This window comes from Delphinus delphis, chromosome 3, assembly GCF_949987515.2.
Source record: "Delphinus delphis chromosome 3, mDelDel1.2, whole genome shotgun sequence".
Classification (NCBI taxonomy): Eukaryota; Metazoa; Chordata; class Mammalia; order Artiodactyla; family Delphinidae; genus Delphinus; species Delphinus delphis.
In genome coordinates, this window is record NC_082685.1 from 96,466,619 (window position 1) to 96,481,826 (window position 15,208).

The 15,208-nt window shown below is 36.1% G+C and overlaps 2 protein-coding genes across 11 annotated transcripts in view; one reads left to right on the plus strand and one right to left on the minus strand.

The window, feature by feature from the left end:
• The window catches only part of SKIC3 (SKI3 subunit of superkiller complex), a 156,616-nt gene extending 146,369 nt beyond the window's left edge, over nt 1-10,247 (plus strand). For 8 of the 10 annotated variants that reach the window (XM_060009138.1, XM_060009135.1, XM_060009137.1 and 5 more), the window contains 4 exons: nt 763-915; nt 5,674-5,804; nt 7,611-7,734; nt 9,457-10,247. In XM_060009138.1, coding sequence (XP_059865121.1) covers nt 763-915; nt 5,674-5,804; nt 7,611-7,734; nt 9,457-9,531 — 483 coding nt within the window. In that variant the 3' untranslated portion in view covers nt 9,532-10,247. Of the gene's footprint in view, nt 1-762; nt 916-5,673; nt 5,805-7,482; nt 7,544-7,610; nt 7,735-9,456 lie in introns of all 10 variants that reach the window. The other 2 variants (XM_060009143.1, XM_060009142.1) reach the window with 2 other exon arrangements.
• A 4,041-nt stretch (nt 10,248-14,288) lies between these two features.
• Nucleotides 14,289-15,208, minus strand: part of FAM81B (family with sequence similarity 81 member B) — a 48,684-nt gene continuing 47,764 nt past the window's right edge. Inside the window, 1 exon segment of the mRNA XM_060007174.1 lies at nt 14,289-14,422. Within this exon segment, the coding sequence (XP_059863157.1) occupies nt 14,289-14,422 (134 nt within the window).

A 15,208-nucleotide genomic window follows, 5' to 3' on the forward strand; every position in this document is an offset into this window, starting at 1 on the left:
TGATTTTTATATACTGACCTTCCAGAAACCTTGCTAAATTCACTTATTCTTTTGAAATGGTTTTGGGTTTTCTGTATACACAATTACGTCCTTTAGAAATAATGAAGTTTTACTTTTTTTTTCTAATATTTTTATGTTAAATTTTTTTCTTGCCTTATTGCACTGTTTATAGAGCCTCAATTACAGTGTTAAGCAGAGTGGTGATAAGGGAACATTCTTGTCTTATTCTCTACCTCAGATAGAAAACATTTGTAATTTCATAATTATAATTTTTGCTTTAGGTTTTTGTAGGTATTTATCACATTCTAAAATGGCTGTCCAAATTATGTTTCAGATTAAGGAAATCCTTTTCTGAGTTTGTCAAGAGAGATTTGTTTTTTATCATGAATGAGTGGATTTGAGGTGGGGGCCATCTATGAGAATGCTTCTTTGTCTTTATTCTGTTAATGTGGTAGATTGCATCGATTTTCAAATGTTAAATGTTACATCTGTAATGTATAAAAAATTATATTGCATTTTGATTTTGTTCCTGACTTGCCATCTTGGGAGACTTTTTAAGGCTTCAGACTGGACGTGGCTGTTGCCAGTAGAATGGGCAAGATGGCTACCCCTTTTTTGACCTGTGATTTTTGTTTTGGAGGCACAAAATTTATCAATAATTAAATTAAAAATTTAGTTTCATCGAAGTTTATTGAATTTGTTGGAAGTAGACTGTGTACGAAACTAAAGTCTTTTGGGTCCTTTTCTCTTGCTGTTCCTCAGTGGCTGGCACACATATATCAGTCCCAAGGAATGATGGGTGCTGCAGAGATGTGTTATAGGAAGAGTCTACAAGTAGCATCCCAACAGGGTAGCTGGAGTGGGAAACTCTCAAGCCTGTTGAGACTAGCACTGCTTGCATTAGAAGTCTGCATGGTAAGATCATGTTATAATTATGATGTGAAAAGTTGACTCTCTTATTTTTCTTTAAGATAAAAGTTTTTCACATAGTGATATTCCATTGAGTTCCTATAGTTTCATCACCTTCTAGTGTGGTCTCCTCATAGACTTTGTATTTGGGCTTTTTGATGGACATAAGAGTAACATAACATAAACCTATATAGACTCTAGCAGGACACTGTCAGTGTTTAGGGGGAAAAAACAAAGATTGCAATTTTAAAAGTTGAATTATGGCAGAATATACATTTTTGTTTCTTGGTGATTTAAGTTAGAATTAACCCAGCTACTCATCAGTGACAAAGATACCAATAATTAACATTTTAGTCATTTCTTAGTTCAATTTGACATTCTGTAAGAGGAATTTCTAGTAATTTTTGACTTCATATGTTTTCTGATACCAAGGTAGGTATATTAATCTAGAAGTCTTATATACTAGTGTGGAAAACTTTTCAAGATAAATATTTAAGTGGCTGCATGGAGGAGCAAACTCCAGAACAGTGTGTATGATATGCTATTTGAGTGTATATGTGTGTGGTATGAATTTTTAAGAATATATATCTCTACATCGTGTGTGCATGTGTGTACATGTGTGCACGCTAATAGGCACATGGAAAGATACAAGAAGATACAAAGGAAATTTAATGGCAGTTATTCTGGAGGATAGTACCTAGGGGTCTTTAAGGGATAGTGGAGGAGAATTTTTCATTTTATATCCTTTGATAGTGTTTGAATTTTTTATCATATGCATGTTATTTCTGTAATTAAAAGGTAAAATGTCATTTTTTGTTTTGGAAGAAATTACCTAGACAGGCCTGAATTAACTCATGCTTTTGCCATAATAGTCCATTGTCAACGTTATTTACTTGCTTTAACTAGACATTTTGCCAAAGAAATATAAGAATTAGGAAATTTATTCAGCTTTGGTGCTATTACTGTGGAGCACGTTTCAGAGTTCCTTAGGTTGGGGCCATGTTTTGTTCATCTTTGCATCTTTGCTTTACCACTCTGCCTTATATATAGGAGCTCCTCCACCAATGGTTTTTGAATGACTAGACTAATGGTAGTCAAATTTGAGATGATTTGGCTGGAAAGAAATGGTGGTTAATGGTAATTCTAGATCACCAAACATTTTGTTTTGTTTGTCTCATGTTTATATTTAACAAAAGTCTTTGTGACATTGGCAGTCGGTGGGCTATGGAAGCCACATGTAGCACCTATAAATGCTCTTGAATATGTGAACTGGAGAAGTCGATACCCTTTTAGTCTAACTTATTATTTGTTAGTTAAATATTATTAGTGATGTGGTTTTTTGTTTGTTTGTTCTTCGTGCTGGGAAATTAAATCTGCCCTGAAATAAAATAAAAATAGCAATAATAATAGCAAACATACAGAACACTTAGCCTGTGCTAGGTTCTGTTACAGTGCTTTATACATATTAACTTCATTAATATTCATAAGAACCTTATTTTACAGATGGGAAAATTAGCTTACAATTTAGTAATACCCAGGTATACCTGCCCCCATTGCCCCACCACTACTACCACCACAAAAGTGTTTTCTATAAGAGCCTTGATTCTGGTTCTACCAGTTACAACCTGTGAAAACTTCAGCCAATTAAGCTGTCTAGAGCTCCCCCAACCTTTTTTGGTAATAGTGGAGGTAGTAATACCTACTTTGCCTAGGTATTAGGAATATCAAATGAAGTTAACATTACAAATGCCTTTGTAAACTTTAAAGCACCATCCACATCTAATTTGCTTGTTATAAGATTTGATACCCAGCAATTATTATAAGGAGATGTCATATTTCTCTGGTAAAGAGCTGGCAGTGTGCAGAGGATGGGTATATTAAAATTAGACTGTTTTAAGAGAAGCTATTGTATGTGTAATAATATATGAAAAGGCTATTAAACTGAAAGTTTCCCCTGAGATATTAAATATCAGATTCCAAAGAGAAATATCAGACAAGGATACAGATTTCTGAAGTGTGTAGAAGAGTAACCTATAAGGAAGCTATAAAAGGATTAGAAGAGCAGAGTTGGAGGATTGGGAAGAAATCTCTCTGGAGAAAGCTGTTGCCTCCCCTGTCGTCCCCCTGGCACGTTTCCACACACAGGTGCCCACCAGAGGAAGGGAGTCTCGCTGCCAGAGAGAGCGAGGCTTTGATGTGTGACCTCTGAGGTCCGGGAGGCACACGTCTAGAAGCACATGGACAGGTATCTGACACATGCCTCGGAAGCTTTGGCTCTCCACCTGCTGGGAAGAGTTGCTCATGTTTTAGAAAGTGACTGCATGCTTCTGGGACAGAGTGGTCAGCAGTGGGTGAATCCCAAAAGTGGGTAGGAGTGAATGTTTGGGTACAAGATGCCCTCCGTCTTGTGAAGGAGGGTTGCTGCAGCGTGGGGTCAGCAGTGCTCCTAGAGCTTGTTAGGGCCAGGAATGAGTGATGCCAGCTGAGATAGTGGACTGCCATGGGAATTATCTTAGATCCTGACATGTAGAGCCACCTAGAGGAATGATGGGATCTAGCAGAAAGGAAGCTAAAGGTTTCCAGATTGCCATAGCATGTGAGGAGAGTAAGTGGAATAGTTCATTCACCCAGGTTAGTGGAACTGCAGCTGAGCAGGACTGCTTCGTGGGTGTGCATCCTACCTGTGCACCTGCATAGGCCTCCACACTGGGTTTAACGCTCTGCAACCGCCATCTTGAAATTAATCATTTTGTAACAAAGGGCCCTGCATGGTTTTGTTTTTGTTTTTGTTTTTTGACATTGAGCCCCACAGATTTCATAGCTGGTCCTGCAATAAGAGACTATGCGTAAAGTTGAGAGTCTCTGATAAAGCTAGGAAAGTCTGGATGAGAAAAAGATCTTTAAATATCTGTCAGGCCTAAAGAGCATCATCTTATGATGGCATCAGTCAAACTTCTGATATTTCAGTTGGTTCCTGAAACTACAGTTAGTAAGAAAAGGTGGGAGTGTTGGGCGGAGGAACAAGCCATGTGCTGCTCCCTGTAAGCATACCCTAGCTGGGAGCTGAGGAGATGGGAGTGGGATGTAAATATTACCTTTGAAAGAAGATTGAAGTATTGAAAAGAGAACATTCTAGTTAAGACCGTGTTTGTGAATGGATGTCAGAGTCATGGGACCTACTGTAATTTACATCCTTATTATATGAGGAAAAGTCTCCCTTATATAATAAATTTTAAAAACATAATGGGAGACAAAAATATACTTATTTTTCTAATCACATTGTTTAGTATACCAGTTACGTATAGAAACTGTTATATCATAATATGGGCTAAACTTACGGGATACTTTATATGAATTCTTGGAATTTAAAGAGTGCATTATAAAAGCAACCAGTGAGAGTTTTGTGTTATTAGTTTTTAAAAATATATTAGGAGTAATTTTATTAGTATGGGCTTTGCCTTACATTCTTTTCCAGATGTACCCAAGGTGCCATTGCTCCCGTCTTTATGGAGGATGCCTCATTATCTCTGATCTCTGTTTTCATATTCATTATCCCTATGGCTTCCTCTTCCTTGATTACACAAATTACTCTTGCCTGTGCTGAACTCAGAGTTTATTGCTCTAACATTTAAAAAAATAATTTAGTGTTTGAAAGGGACTGTGTATTCACTCATTATATTGACTTTATTAAAATGTGTATTCTAGATACCTGTAATTATGAATTCTTGGTTACAATTTGAGGTTTTCAATGAAAGATTTTAAATACATTTTTTTCCTTATGTAATTCAGTAGAGTGTTCACCATTTTATTTGCAGTTACTGTTTCTTTGGAACTACTTATCTATATTATTTCTGAGTCAGTACATACTATAACAAACTAAAGTTTGCAACCTAAGTAATGTATAGATATCTTAACATTTTCCCCATAAAGTGAAATTCTTAAACTGTTTTTCAGAATTGATGACTTTGATTTATCTCTGATCTGCTTTGCACCTTTTTTCCTATATTGGGATTTTATTAACATATTTCATTTCAGTCTTTCTTCTCTCCTTAGATAATTTTTGAAATGTGGAACTCATACACTACCAATTAAAGAATCACGTTAAATTGAGTTTTGTATATTTGGTAGACCAGAGGCTTAGTAATTGATAGATTTCATTCACCCATCTAATAGAATAGTGCATTTTCTTTTAGCAAATATTTTAGTGTTTTTAAAGTGATATCTCCTTTTTGAAACCTTCCTTAATCCCTGTCAGCCTTGTTTTGTAGTTCCATAAGGGCAGGAATCAGATTTTAATCATTTTGAAGAATTTTTATCCCTGTAGCATTTACATGGCAACTTAGACAAGTAGGCAGTCAACAAATAAGAGCTGATAACATTTTTTAAAGTAAACATGTCAGAACTTCCCTGGTGGCACAGTGGTTAAGAATCCACCTGCCAATGCAGGGGACATGGGTTCGATCCCTGGTCCAGAAAGATCCCACATGCTGCAGAGCAACTGAGCCTGTGAGCCACAACTACTGAGTCTGTGTGCCACAGCTACTGAAGCCCGTGCGCCTTGAGCCTGTGCTCCGCAACAGGAGAAGCCACCGCAATGAGAAGCCCATGCACCGCAGCAAAGAGTAGCCCCTGCTCACTGCAAGTAGAGAAAACCCACATGCAGCGACGAAGACCCAGTGCGGCCAAAAATAAATAAATAAATTTATTTAAAAAATAAACGCGTCAAATGTTTAATGATTTAATATTTGTATTTTATTTTTATAGGCTAATATTTCCAGTGATCACTGGCCATCCTTGGTTCAAGAAGCTACAACTGAGGCCTTGAAACTTTGCTTTTGTCCGCTTGCTGTCCTTTTACAAGCTTTGTTACAATTCAAACGCAAAATGGGAGCAAGGTATGAAGAATCTTTGTTCATTTTTTTCTTCAAAGTGATTCTTCACTTTTAATCCTTCTACAAAACAAAGGTTTAAAAAAAAAAACAAAAAAAACCACAAAGGTTTAGAATTAGTTTAACAAACTTTGATATTATTCATATATATGTTTCTACTTTGGAAAGGCTGGTTCTAGTAACCCAGTAAGGAAGAAAATAAAGTCTTACTTAAAAAAAGTGATTTGGTACCCAGATATAGAATATGAGAGATTTGCATGACAGCATTTTGAGTGAAGAAGGCCTTGGAATTTTTGCTCTTCACTGTTTTAGGATGAGCCAACAATGTAAATGTGGATTCTAGAAACAAACAAAACCCAAAAGGCTCAAGTTGAAGGCTAGATTGACATAAATTCCTGCAAGGCAATAAGCTATGAAAAACAGTAATAAATATTAAAAAGGCAGAGATATTATAAATAATGTGGTTTTTATATCTAGAAAATCTAGAAGCTTTACAGATTTAAATATAAAAATTTTAAGTTATAAAATTTAAATTTTAACAGTCTTTTTATTGGAAGCAGAGATGAGGTCAGAAATAAATTTGAAGAAAATTACTTAAAAGTCATATGGATGAAAAAACAGGCAAGAATATTTTTGAATTCTAAGAATATTTAGCTCTAATGGATATCACACATAATACAAAGCATAAGTGAAACAATGGTTTAGGAGCATATATTGCTGAAACAGAATAAGCATTGTAGACATAGAGCTTAACACACATAAATGTGTGGCAAAGGTCACATCAATACCACAAAATAGGAGTGAAGGAAGAGATAAGACCTATGACTGATTAGCAATTCCAGCATCATTTACTGATATTTATTTATTTTTGCCACTTCTTATATGACTAATTTCACCAAGAAATGTTTTAAGCTATAATGTGAACTTCCTAATGAACTCTTTCTGCCGAAGCTCAGTATACATGACTTAGAGAGCCTTAACCCCCAATTGCCTGTAATCTCTGTTAGCACCTCCCATAATTTTTATCACCACCCAAAATCAGGTCAAATAAACATACCGCCTAAGAAAAAGCAGTGTGCTTTACTATGTGATTCCTATGTAAAAGCATCTTCAGGGCATGTTCTTCTTTAGCTCCTACTTCAAACCAGTTGCTACCTACAAAATCTTCCTATTCAGCAGTTCTGAAGTTACCACAGTTTGTGTTGTTTCTACCCATACAGAAGTGTTTAGAGCCATAGATGTTAGTAAATTTGGAAAGAAAAAATTAGAACACAACTGTAAATCAGCCTGTTATTACATAGGTTCATATATTGTACACGTTCTTAAAAATATATACTAAAAGCCTGATATTATACACTTAGCCTCTAGTGTAGATGTTAAATATTTCTTCTTGTTCCACTCTGTATTATCTTTGCATTATTTATTTTCTGTCTACCTTCAAGAGGGATTAGAAGTAGAGTAGTCAGAAGTGCTCATGAAATAGGGGTCATTTTCCCATTCTATTTGGGAAGAGCCTTAATTTACTTATTTGTAAAATGAGAATAATAGCAGCAGCCTACATTATAAGGTTGTGAATGTTAAATGTGACCATATGAGTAAAACACTTGGCATACTACGTAGCACGTAATAAATACTTAGTAAATGTTAACCATTATTTCTGTCTTTTTCGTTACATGGATGAAAGAATTCATGAAGTAATCAGCACGTTGTCTGCAAAAGAATGAGAAAGATAATGTGTGTTTGAGGCTAGTATATGAAATATCTTATATTAATTTATATGCTTTGGACTGAAAGTAAATATCTTTTCCCCAGAGAGACACGGCGACTTTTAGAGAGAGTGGTGTATCAGCCTGGGTATCCCAAATCTATTGTTTCAACAGCACGTTGGTACCTTCTGAGACACTTACATGCCAAAAATGACTACGAGCTCATTGATGTAAGGCATTGATTTTATTAAAGTTATTCATCTTGGACCTTTGTTGGGTGAGGGCTAAGGGTTGCTTTCCTGTGCATTGTAGGATGTCTAATAGCATCCCTAACCACTCTAACCACTAGATGCCAGTAGCATTGTCCTCCTCCCTCCACCCCACTTATAACAACTGAAAATGTCTTCTAGACATTGCCAAATAATATCTGAGGTGTAATCACCCCTGGTTGAGAACCACTGATTTAACCTGTAGGAAATATATTCTCCTTATGTGCTATGTAGCATAAGAAAAGATAGATGAAGGCTCTGGGTTCTGGTTGTAGTATTTCTTATGACCATTGCAGTGGAGGCAGATAGGTAGATAGGATAGGTTTAGAAGTAGCAGAAATTAATGGAATGTTCATATTATCTTTGGAAAGATTATTTTACTTCTTATTGTCTTTTCTGTAAAATTCATATGACAATTTCTACTCCACTTCTTGTGGGATGGGTCTGGTTTCTAAATATATAAACATGTACAGTTGACTCTTGAAGAATGCAGGTTTAAATAAATGGTGTGGGTCCCCTTACACTTGGATTTTTTTTTTTTTTGATAGTAAATACTACAGTACTACACGATCCTTGATTAGTTGAATCCATGGGTACCAAGGAACTGCCTATTTGGGTGGCTGACTATAAGTTATATGTGGATTTTTGAGCATGTAGAGGGTCTTCATCCCTAATCCGCATGTTGTTCAAGGGTCAAATGTGTGTGTGTGTGTGTGTGTATTCTTTTTAAAAAGGTAGAGTCTGTATGACATGTACTGAGTTAAAATTCTTATAACTTCAGCCAAGAGTTTTAAAAACAATGAAAATTAATGAGAAGCCTTTTTTAAACACCCCCAGCCTTGGGAGATGGAGATAAGTGTCTCCCTCCAGAGCAAGGAAAAGGCATGTTTACTGCCAATTATAAAAGATTCAAGTCTCCTAGGTGCCTAGACTTAAATCTAAGGTTCCCCTTTTGTCAACCCACTGTGTATGTGGGAAACTATATGCATCCATCCATGTCACCCCTTTGAGACTTAGGAGGGGAACAGATGCAAATATGTTGATACTCATGTCGTTTGCTACACCATGAATGATAAAGACATTGTCTCTGACCCAGGTGTCCCATCATGAAACTGTGACAGGCTAACTTGTTAGCTTACAGATAGAGCAACATCTCGGATCCTTCACAGTGTTTGAAAATGAACAACCAAAAAATGTTTTAGTAATCAAATGATAAACTAAAATTAAAGCTTCTAGTTTGTGGAATTGATGAAACTTATGGAAAGGTTCTTAATAGAGCTTAGAACCCAAGCCTTGATCCTAAGCTGTGGTTTTAAAGGAGAGCAATGTCATTTGAACAATTCTATGCATAAAATGGTCTTTTGGGGTAAGGGTTTAAAGGTGACAGTATTGTAAACCAAAGCCTCCAAACAAAACCTTTAACTTTATGCAGTGCTGGCGGTGGTAACAATCAAAATGTTGACATCTGTACTGTTGAGCATTTGAGTAAATTGTGCTTATCCCTGATGTTAGCTTTGTTAGAACAGTTTATTTCAGCAAAAATGACAGAAAGTTTGCACATAGTCACTTTTGTGTAGTTTGATATTGCCTGCTGCCCTTTGGCTTACTTGACTTCTATGACTCTAAATGTAGGTATTGTTAATAAAGAAAATACTAACATTTCCTGTATATAATTTCCCACAGGTGCTGGTAAACAATGCCAAAACTCATGGAGATACAAGAGCACTGGAACTGAATCTGAAATTGTCCTCACAATAACAATGCTTTATTTTATAGTAAGCAAGCAAAGAAAAAGCTATTAGAGAGAATGAAACAAAGAATCAAGACTTTTCCCCAAAGCAACATTTAAAAAACTATAGTTATAATCATCCATTCCTTTTTTAAATCTAAAGATGTTTAAGTTCTTAAGCTAGGGGTATAATTTTCCATAAACTCTTAATATAACTTTAATTTGAAAAATATCTTTGATTTTGAGAAGTCTATAATGAAAGGAAAAACCATGGTTCCCTTAGTTCATTAGTTATTTGTAAATCATTATTTTCTCTATCTTGCATGGTTCACCATTGGACTGTTTTTTGGTAATCCCTTACAATAAAGCCTTAATAGCCATTTGCTAAATAATATGCAAAAGGAGATTAGCACAATGCAGAATTGTATTTGTTAAACAACAAATTCAAAGATTTAATTCCTTCTGTGAATTCTAGAGTTCAGCAGACCAACTCATCTAAAATCCAGATAATCTTATAATCTGTTTTACTAGTGGTTCATCTTGGATTCTGTTGAAGAAGATGTTAGGTGAATCTTAGACTGCTAATGGATATGTGTATGTAATTCAAAACACTCAGGTGTAAGGTTGCATGTAAAACATTAATGAAAAATTTTGGGAAATAATGCTGACAATATTTAACTGGTCATGCAGTTCCTTCAATCATGATGAAAAGATGAACTTCCTTAAATAAAAAAAAAAAGAAATGGCTGTTTTGTTTTCTTTATAGTATCGATATCAGGTATAATTTCAGAATTTCAGATTTTAAGACATGAAAGCACATTTTCCTATTTTATTTTAATTTACAAAATGCCCTTTATGGAGTGTTCTAATTTCATTCTTTTACACGTAGCTGTCCAGTTTTCCCAGCACCACTTATTGAAGAGGCTGTCTGTTCTCCATTGTATATTCTCGCCTTCTTTATCAAAGATAAGGTGACCATATGTGCATGGGTTTATCTCTGGGCTTTCTATCCTGTTCCATTGATCTATATTTCTGTTTTTGTGGCAGTACCATACTGTCTTGATTACTGTAGCTTTGTAGTATAGTCTGAAGTCAGGGAGCCTGATTCCTCCAGCTCCATTTTTCTTTCTCAAGATTGCTTTGGCTCTTCGGGGTCTTTTGTGTTTCCATACAAATTGTGAAATTTTTTGTTCTAGTTCTGTGGAAAATGCCATTGGTAATTTGATAGGGATTGCATTGCATCTGTAGATTGCTTTGGGTAGTAGAGTCATTTTCACAATGTTGATTCTTCCAATCCAAGAACATGGTATATCTCTCCATCTATTTGTATCACCTTTAATTTCTTTGCATCAGTGTCTTATAGTTTTCTGCATACAGGTCTTTTATCTCCCTAGGTAGGTTTCTTCCTAGGTATTTTATTCTTTTTGTTGCAGGCCCAAGTTCCTCAACACGAGTTAACACAGCTCTTTGTGATCAGATACCCCACTCCCCTAAAGTCTCCAGTGTTCTCTTTCCTGCTGACCCCCCTCCCCTGGCCCCCACCTCCAGCCATACACGCTTTAGGTTCTGACCGAGTTGAACTTCTTCAGCTCCTGGCATGGGCCCCATTCTTTTGGTCTCCAGGCCTTTGCTCAGGCTGCACCATCTGCCTGAGCCCCGACCTTTACCAATCAAGCCCCTTCCCCTCGGCTAACGCCTCTTTATACTTTGGAGGTCTCGATTTAGACACCCCTTCTTCTGGAAGACCCCTGTGCCTGCTTGCCCATGTTTATGCTGAATGCCTCTCCCACGTGCTCCCATCACACCCTTTACTTGCCCAAGTATTTGCAAGTTTGATTGTTGGTCTTTTCCACTAGACTCTAAGTTCCCTAAAGGCAGGGTCCATGATTATTTTGTTCTGTATTGTATCCCCAGTGCCTAGCACGTGAATGAATGAAAATATAAAAAGTAATATCTCAAAAAAGTTCAGAGGCCCCATTTATAAGGTAAAAACATGTATATTATAGATCAAGTTTTTCCTTCTTGGTGTTTTTGGATGCTACTTGCTGATATTATTGGTGACACCATAGAAGTGAGATGATGTTTCGTGAGTTTCTGCAGAAAAGGGGAGAGCTGATCGTGTCCAGAGCACTCTGGAAATGCTGTTTCTTTGACCTTGAGCCTTATTGCTGTCCTGGCTCACAGGTGGTGAGCACATCCACCTCACAATGGGGCCAAGAAGGAAGTTACCTGGGTAACATAAGGTGAGGGATTTGTCCTTCATCTTCAATAGGGAAGCAAAATACTTTGAACATGCTCAGACATTCTCTTGTATTTGTGGGGAGAGAAGTCTCACGTTTCCCAGAGGATTAAGTATTGGTGTTTGATAAAGAATAAAGCGCAATGTATATTGAGCTTCTCAAGGGGAATTGTTCATTTTTATCATCTTTTTGGATCTGTGGCAAAATAAATGTAAAAAGAGGGAAACCCAGTGCTCAGCTGGTCCTCCAAGCAGAGGTGAATTTATTGTGAAATGATGGCTCTTGAGTTCCAGGGTCCCTCACTTACATGAGCTTTACGTGTTGTAAAATTTGTATTTTAACTTCAGTAAGTCCATTGATTAAGACCACTCTTTCCACTCCCACTTCTGCTGATGTCAGTTGACCCTGGAGTGGCGGTGGACATCTTTGGATCCAACTAAAGGGAAGTTCAGTTGGGGATACATTTGGGTTAGAGGGTTATATAGATTAATATGTTGTTCACAGTCACTTCTGTTTGGAGTTAAGTTGTTGCTGTCCTGAGGAAGCAATGGCTTCCAGGAATATTCCTACATACTACTGTGCCCACTCATCAGGACAGGATATCAGCAACAAATTAAAACTCTATAGGCTTTAGGCGCTACAAAATGTGTCTCCACCTTCTCACTAGGCATAGTTCTCAGGCCATCTAGAGTCTGCAAACCTCTGAACACCCCAACTTGGGATCCCAAGCAAGAGAATTCTAGCAGAGGATCCTTTGAGCCCCTACTCGCTTGCATTACATTCAGTTCTACATGGTTTTACCCTGTCAACACCAATACAAAATAACCATTCTAGGAAAGCTTTTGCCTTGATCTTGCGCTATTATTTGAATTACGAGTTAGAGCATTTTTGCTTACAAGGAAAAGAAATGCATCAACATCTTTTTTTTTTCCTATCTATGGTATATCATCACAGCTTTTGTTGCTAAATGGGTAGAATAAAATGTGGGTCTGAGTGAGATGACTTGGCTCTTGATCTGTGTGAATTTCTAATTTAACCCTTCCTGCAACCACTTACTTGGTTTATTATAAAGAGTTACTCTTTGAGCCCTGTAGTATATTTGTTGTTGTGGTTGTTTTCTAAAACATTTTTACTGGAAACATATTATATTGTAATAATATAAAAGCATTAATAATTGCTTAATGTAGAAAAAAAATTCTTAATTCAGTCACTGCTAGTCTGTTGTAAAGTCTTACTTTTTTTTTGCATACTGTAGTATGTGTATTTTAACTTATTTTAAAATATTTTTGACACAGGTGGGATCACATCCATTTAGCTTTGCAACTTGCTTTATTCTCTTAACAGCATATCTTGGATATCTTTCTGTGTTCTTTTTAAGTGTTGGATAGCATTTTTTGTTGGTGATATCATTAATTTAGTCAATCAGTTCCTTTTAATTCAGTAGTTTTCAGTTTTTTTACTATAAGAAATGGTGTTATAATGAGCATCCTTGTTCATGTATCTTTCCACATTTTGGAATTCTTTTCCCCCTGCAATATATATTTCTAGCAGTAGAATGCCAGGGTCAAAGGTTATATACATTTTAAAATGTTAATAGATGTTTCCAAATTGCCCTTTAAATTATTGTACCAATTTGTAGACTCTCCAATAATATAAGACAGTACACATTTCTCTACAAAGTGCAAGACATGAATATTTTATTTTTCATGATTTTACTGCCCAATACCAGGCTCTCAATTTAACATATCTACAAAAGTTAGATGTATTTTAATTTTATGGGAAACTAATTAGTGTTTTTGAAGTGCTTCTGAGTTTAGCACCAAGATGAAATTATGTTGGATGTTTTTCATGGAAACTGTTGTATTCTTTTATATCGTTAACTCTTACTTGCTCATAATTCTGATACATATTGAGTACAATGAATCAATATTTTAAATATGCATAAGTTAGACTTGCTATAAATATTGGGATTGTTAGAAAACTAAAACCTCTGGATCAGAAGTTGCAGTCTGACAGTTCATTTGACTGTATCTGCCCTACAGACATTCCCTCACAGTTTAAGAACTATTTTGCACTAGTTGCTAATGCTTATAAATGGTTTCATATAAAATCAGATTTCTAGTTTCTTCTGAAAACTAAAATTTTTGGCAATAATGGATTTTATGCATGTAAATAATGGACTGGAACTGCATAGTTGCTATTATTTTTAGACAGGTAAGTGGTCTCCAATTTTCCACAGTTTCCGCCATTCTTTAATATATTACACCAGGCCTGCTTCACTCGTTTATGTACAACATTCAGATTTGCGGGCAAATAAAAATATAAAACGCATGTATGGAAAGAAATTCCTTAATTTTTTCACTAATAAATTAATGAAGACATAATAAAGCTTCTTTGCTTTATTGGGTTTCCTGGTGCATTCATCTCCTTAAAAAGGTGGTAAGAAATAGAAGCAGTAAACATCCCAGAGATATTAGCTTTCTTCTTCCCAACTTTTGCCAACAAACCACTCCACTGGCTGGTGTAAAGGAAGATGACTGGAAAGTTTATACTTCCTGGAGTTCCACTATCTTACGCTGCAATTTCTTTAGGTCTTTCTGCACTTTATATTTCTCTAAATCCATCTTTGTTTTCTGTATTCGTTGGAGGGAGTTGAGAGAGTCATGAATCGATTTAAATCCTAGAAGAGGATATGAAAATAGGTATACTGAAACTAAACAATGCATTGAAACTTTTAAACGTTTTAACAAAAGTTGCTAATCAGCAGTCCTGCCATAATTGATCATTGTTTAATTCAAAGCATATTAAATTCCATTAAGACCAGTCTAAAAATGTACAATCATTTATTTCTTGTATGTCATGAAGATGCATTAGCAACAGTGTTTCAACTTATATCTGGCTTCATTGTGAAAATTCAATTCCTGTCCTTCCCCTCCATCCCAATATATTGCATAATGAAATAATTCTATATTTCAAGAGAGAAATTTAAAATATCTTCTTTCTATACCCTTTGACAAGAAATTTGGATGATCTTTTTATTCTTGTTACCAAATTGAAGGTAAAGGCCACAGATGAGATTTTAAACCTGAAAGCAACCTGTTTGAAGGACCTAAGGAATGGTCCCTCGCCGGCTGCTGCCCTGCCCCTGGCGCCAGCACTTTGTATCTCTCTTATGCAAGTCTAGCCACTCATGACCACAGCCTACCAGACCTCAAGCTTCGTAGGGTACAGCCCATATCTTATTCACTGGAGGCTTTCACAGGGTCATTTCTCAACACATTTTTATTAAAGGCATAAAAGAGCAAACTATTAGTTGGGAGTCCTCATTTGCTAAACTCACAGTAAAACGCAGAAACATGTAGATTGCAAATGGATCTTCAGTTCATGCTGGGGTTGTACTAGAATGAGTAAATTCAACTTCTGGTAGCTAAGTAACAAGCAGGGCCCTGAAAGAATGGTAAGTTAA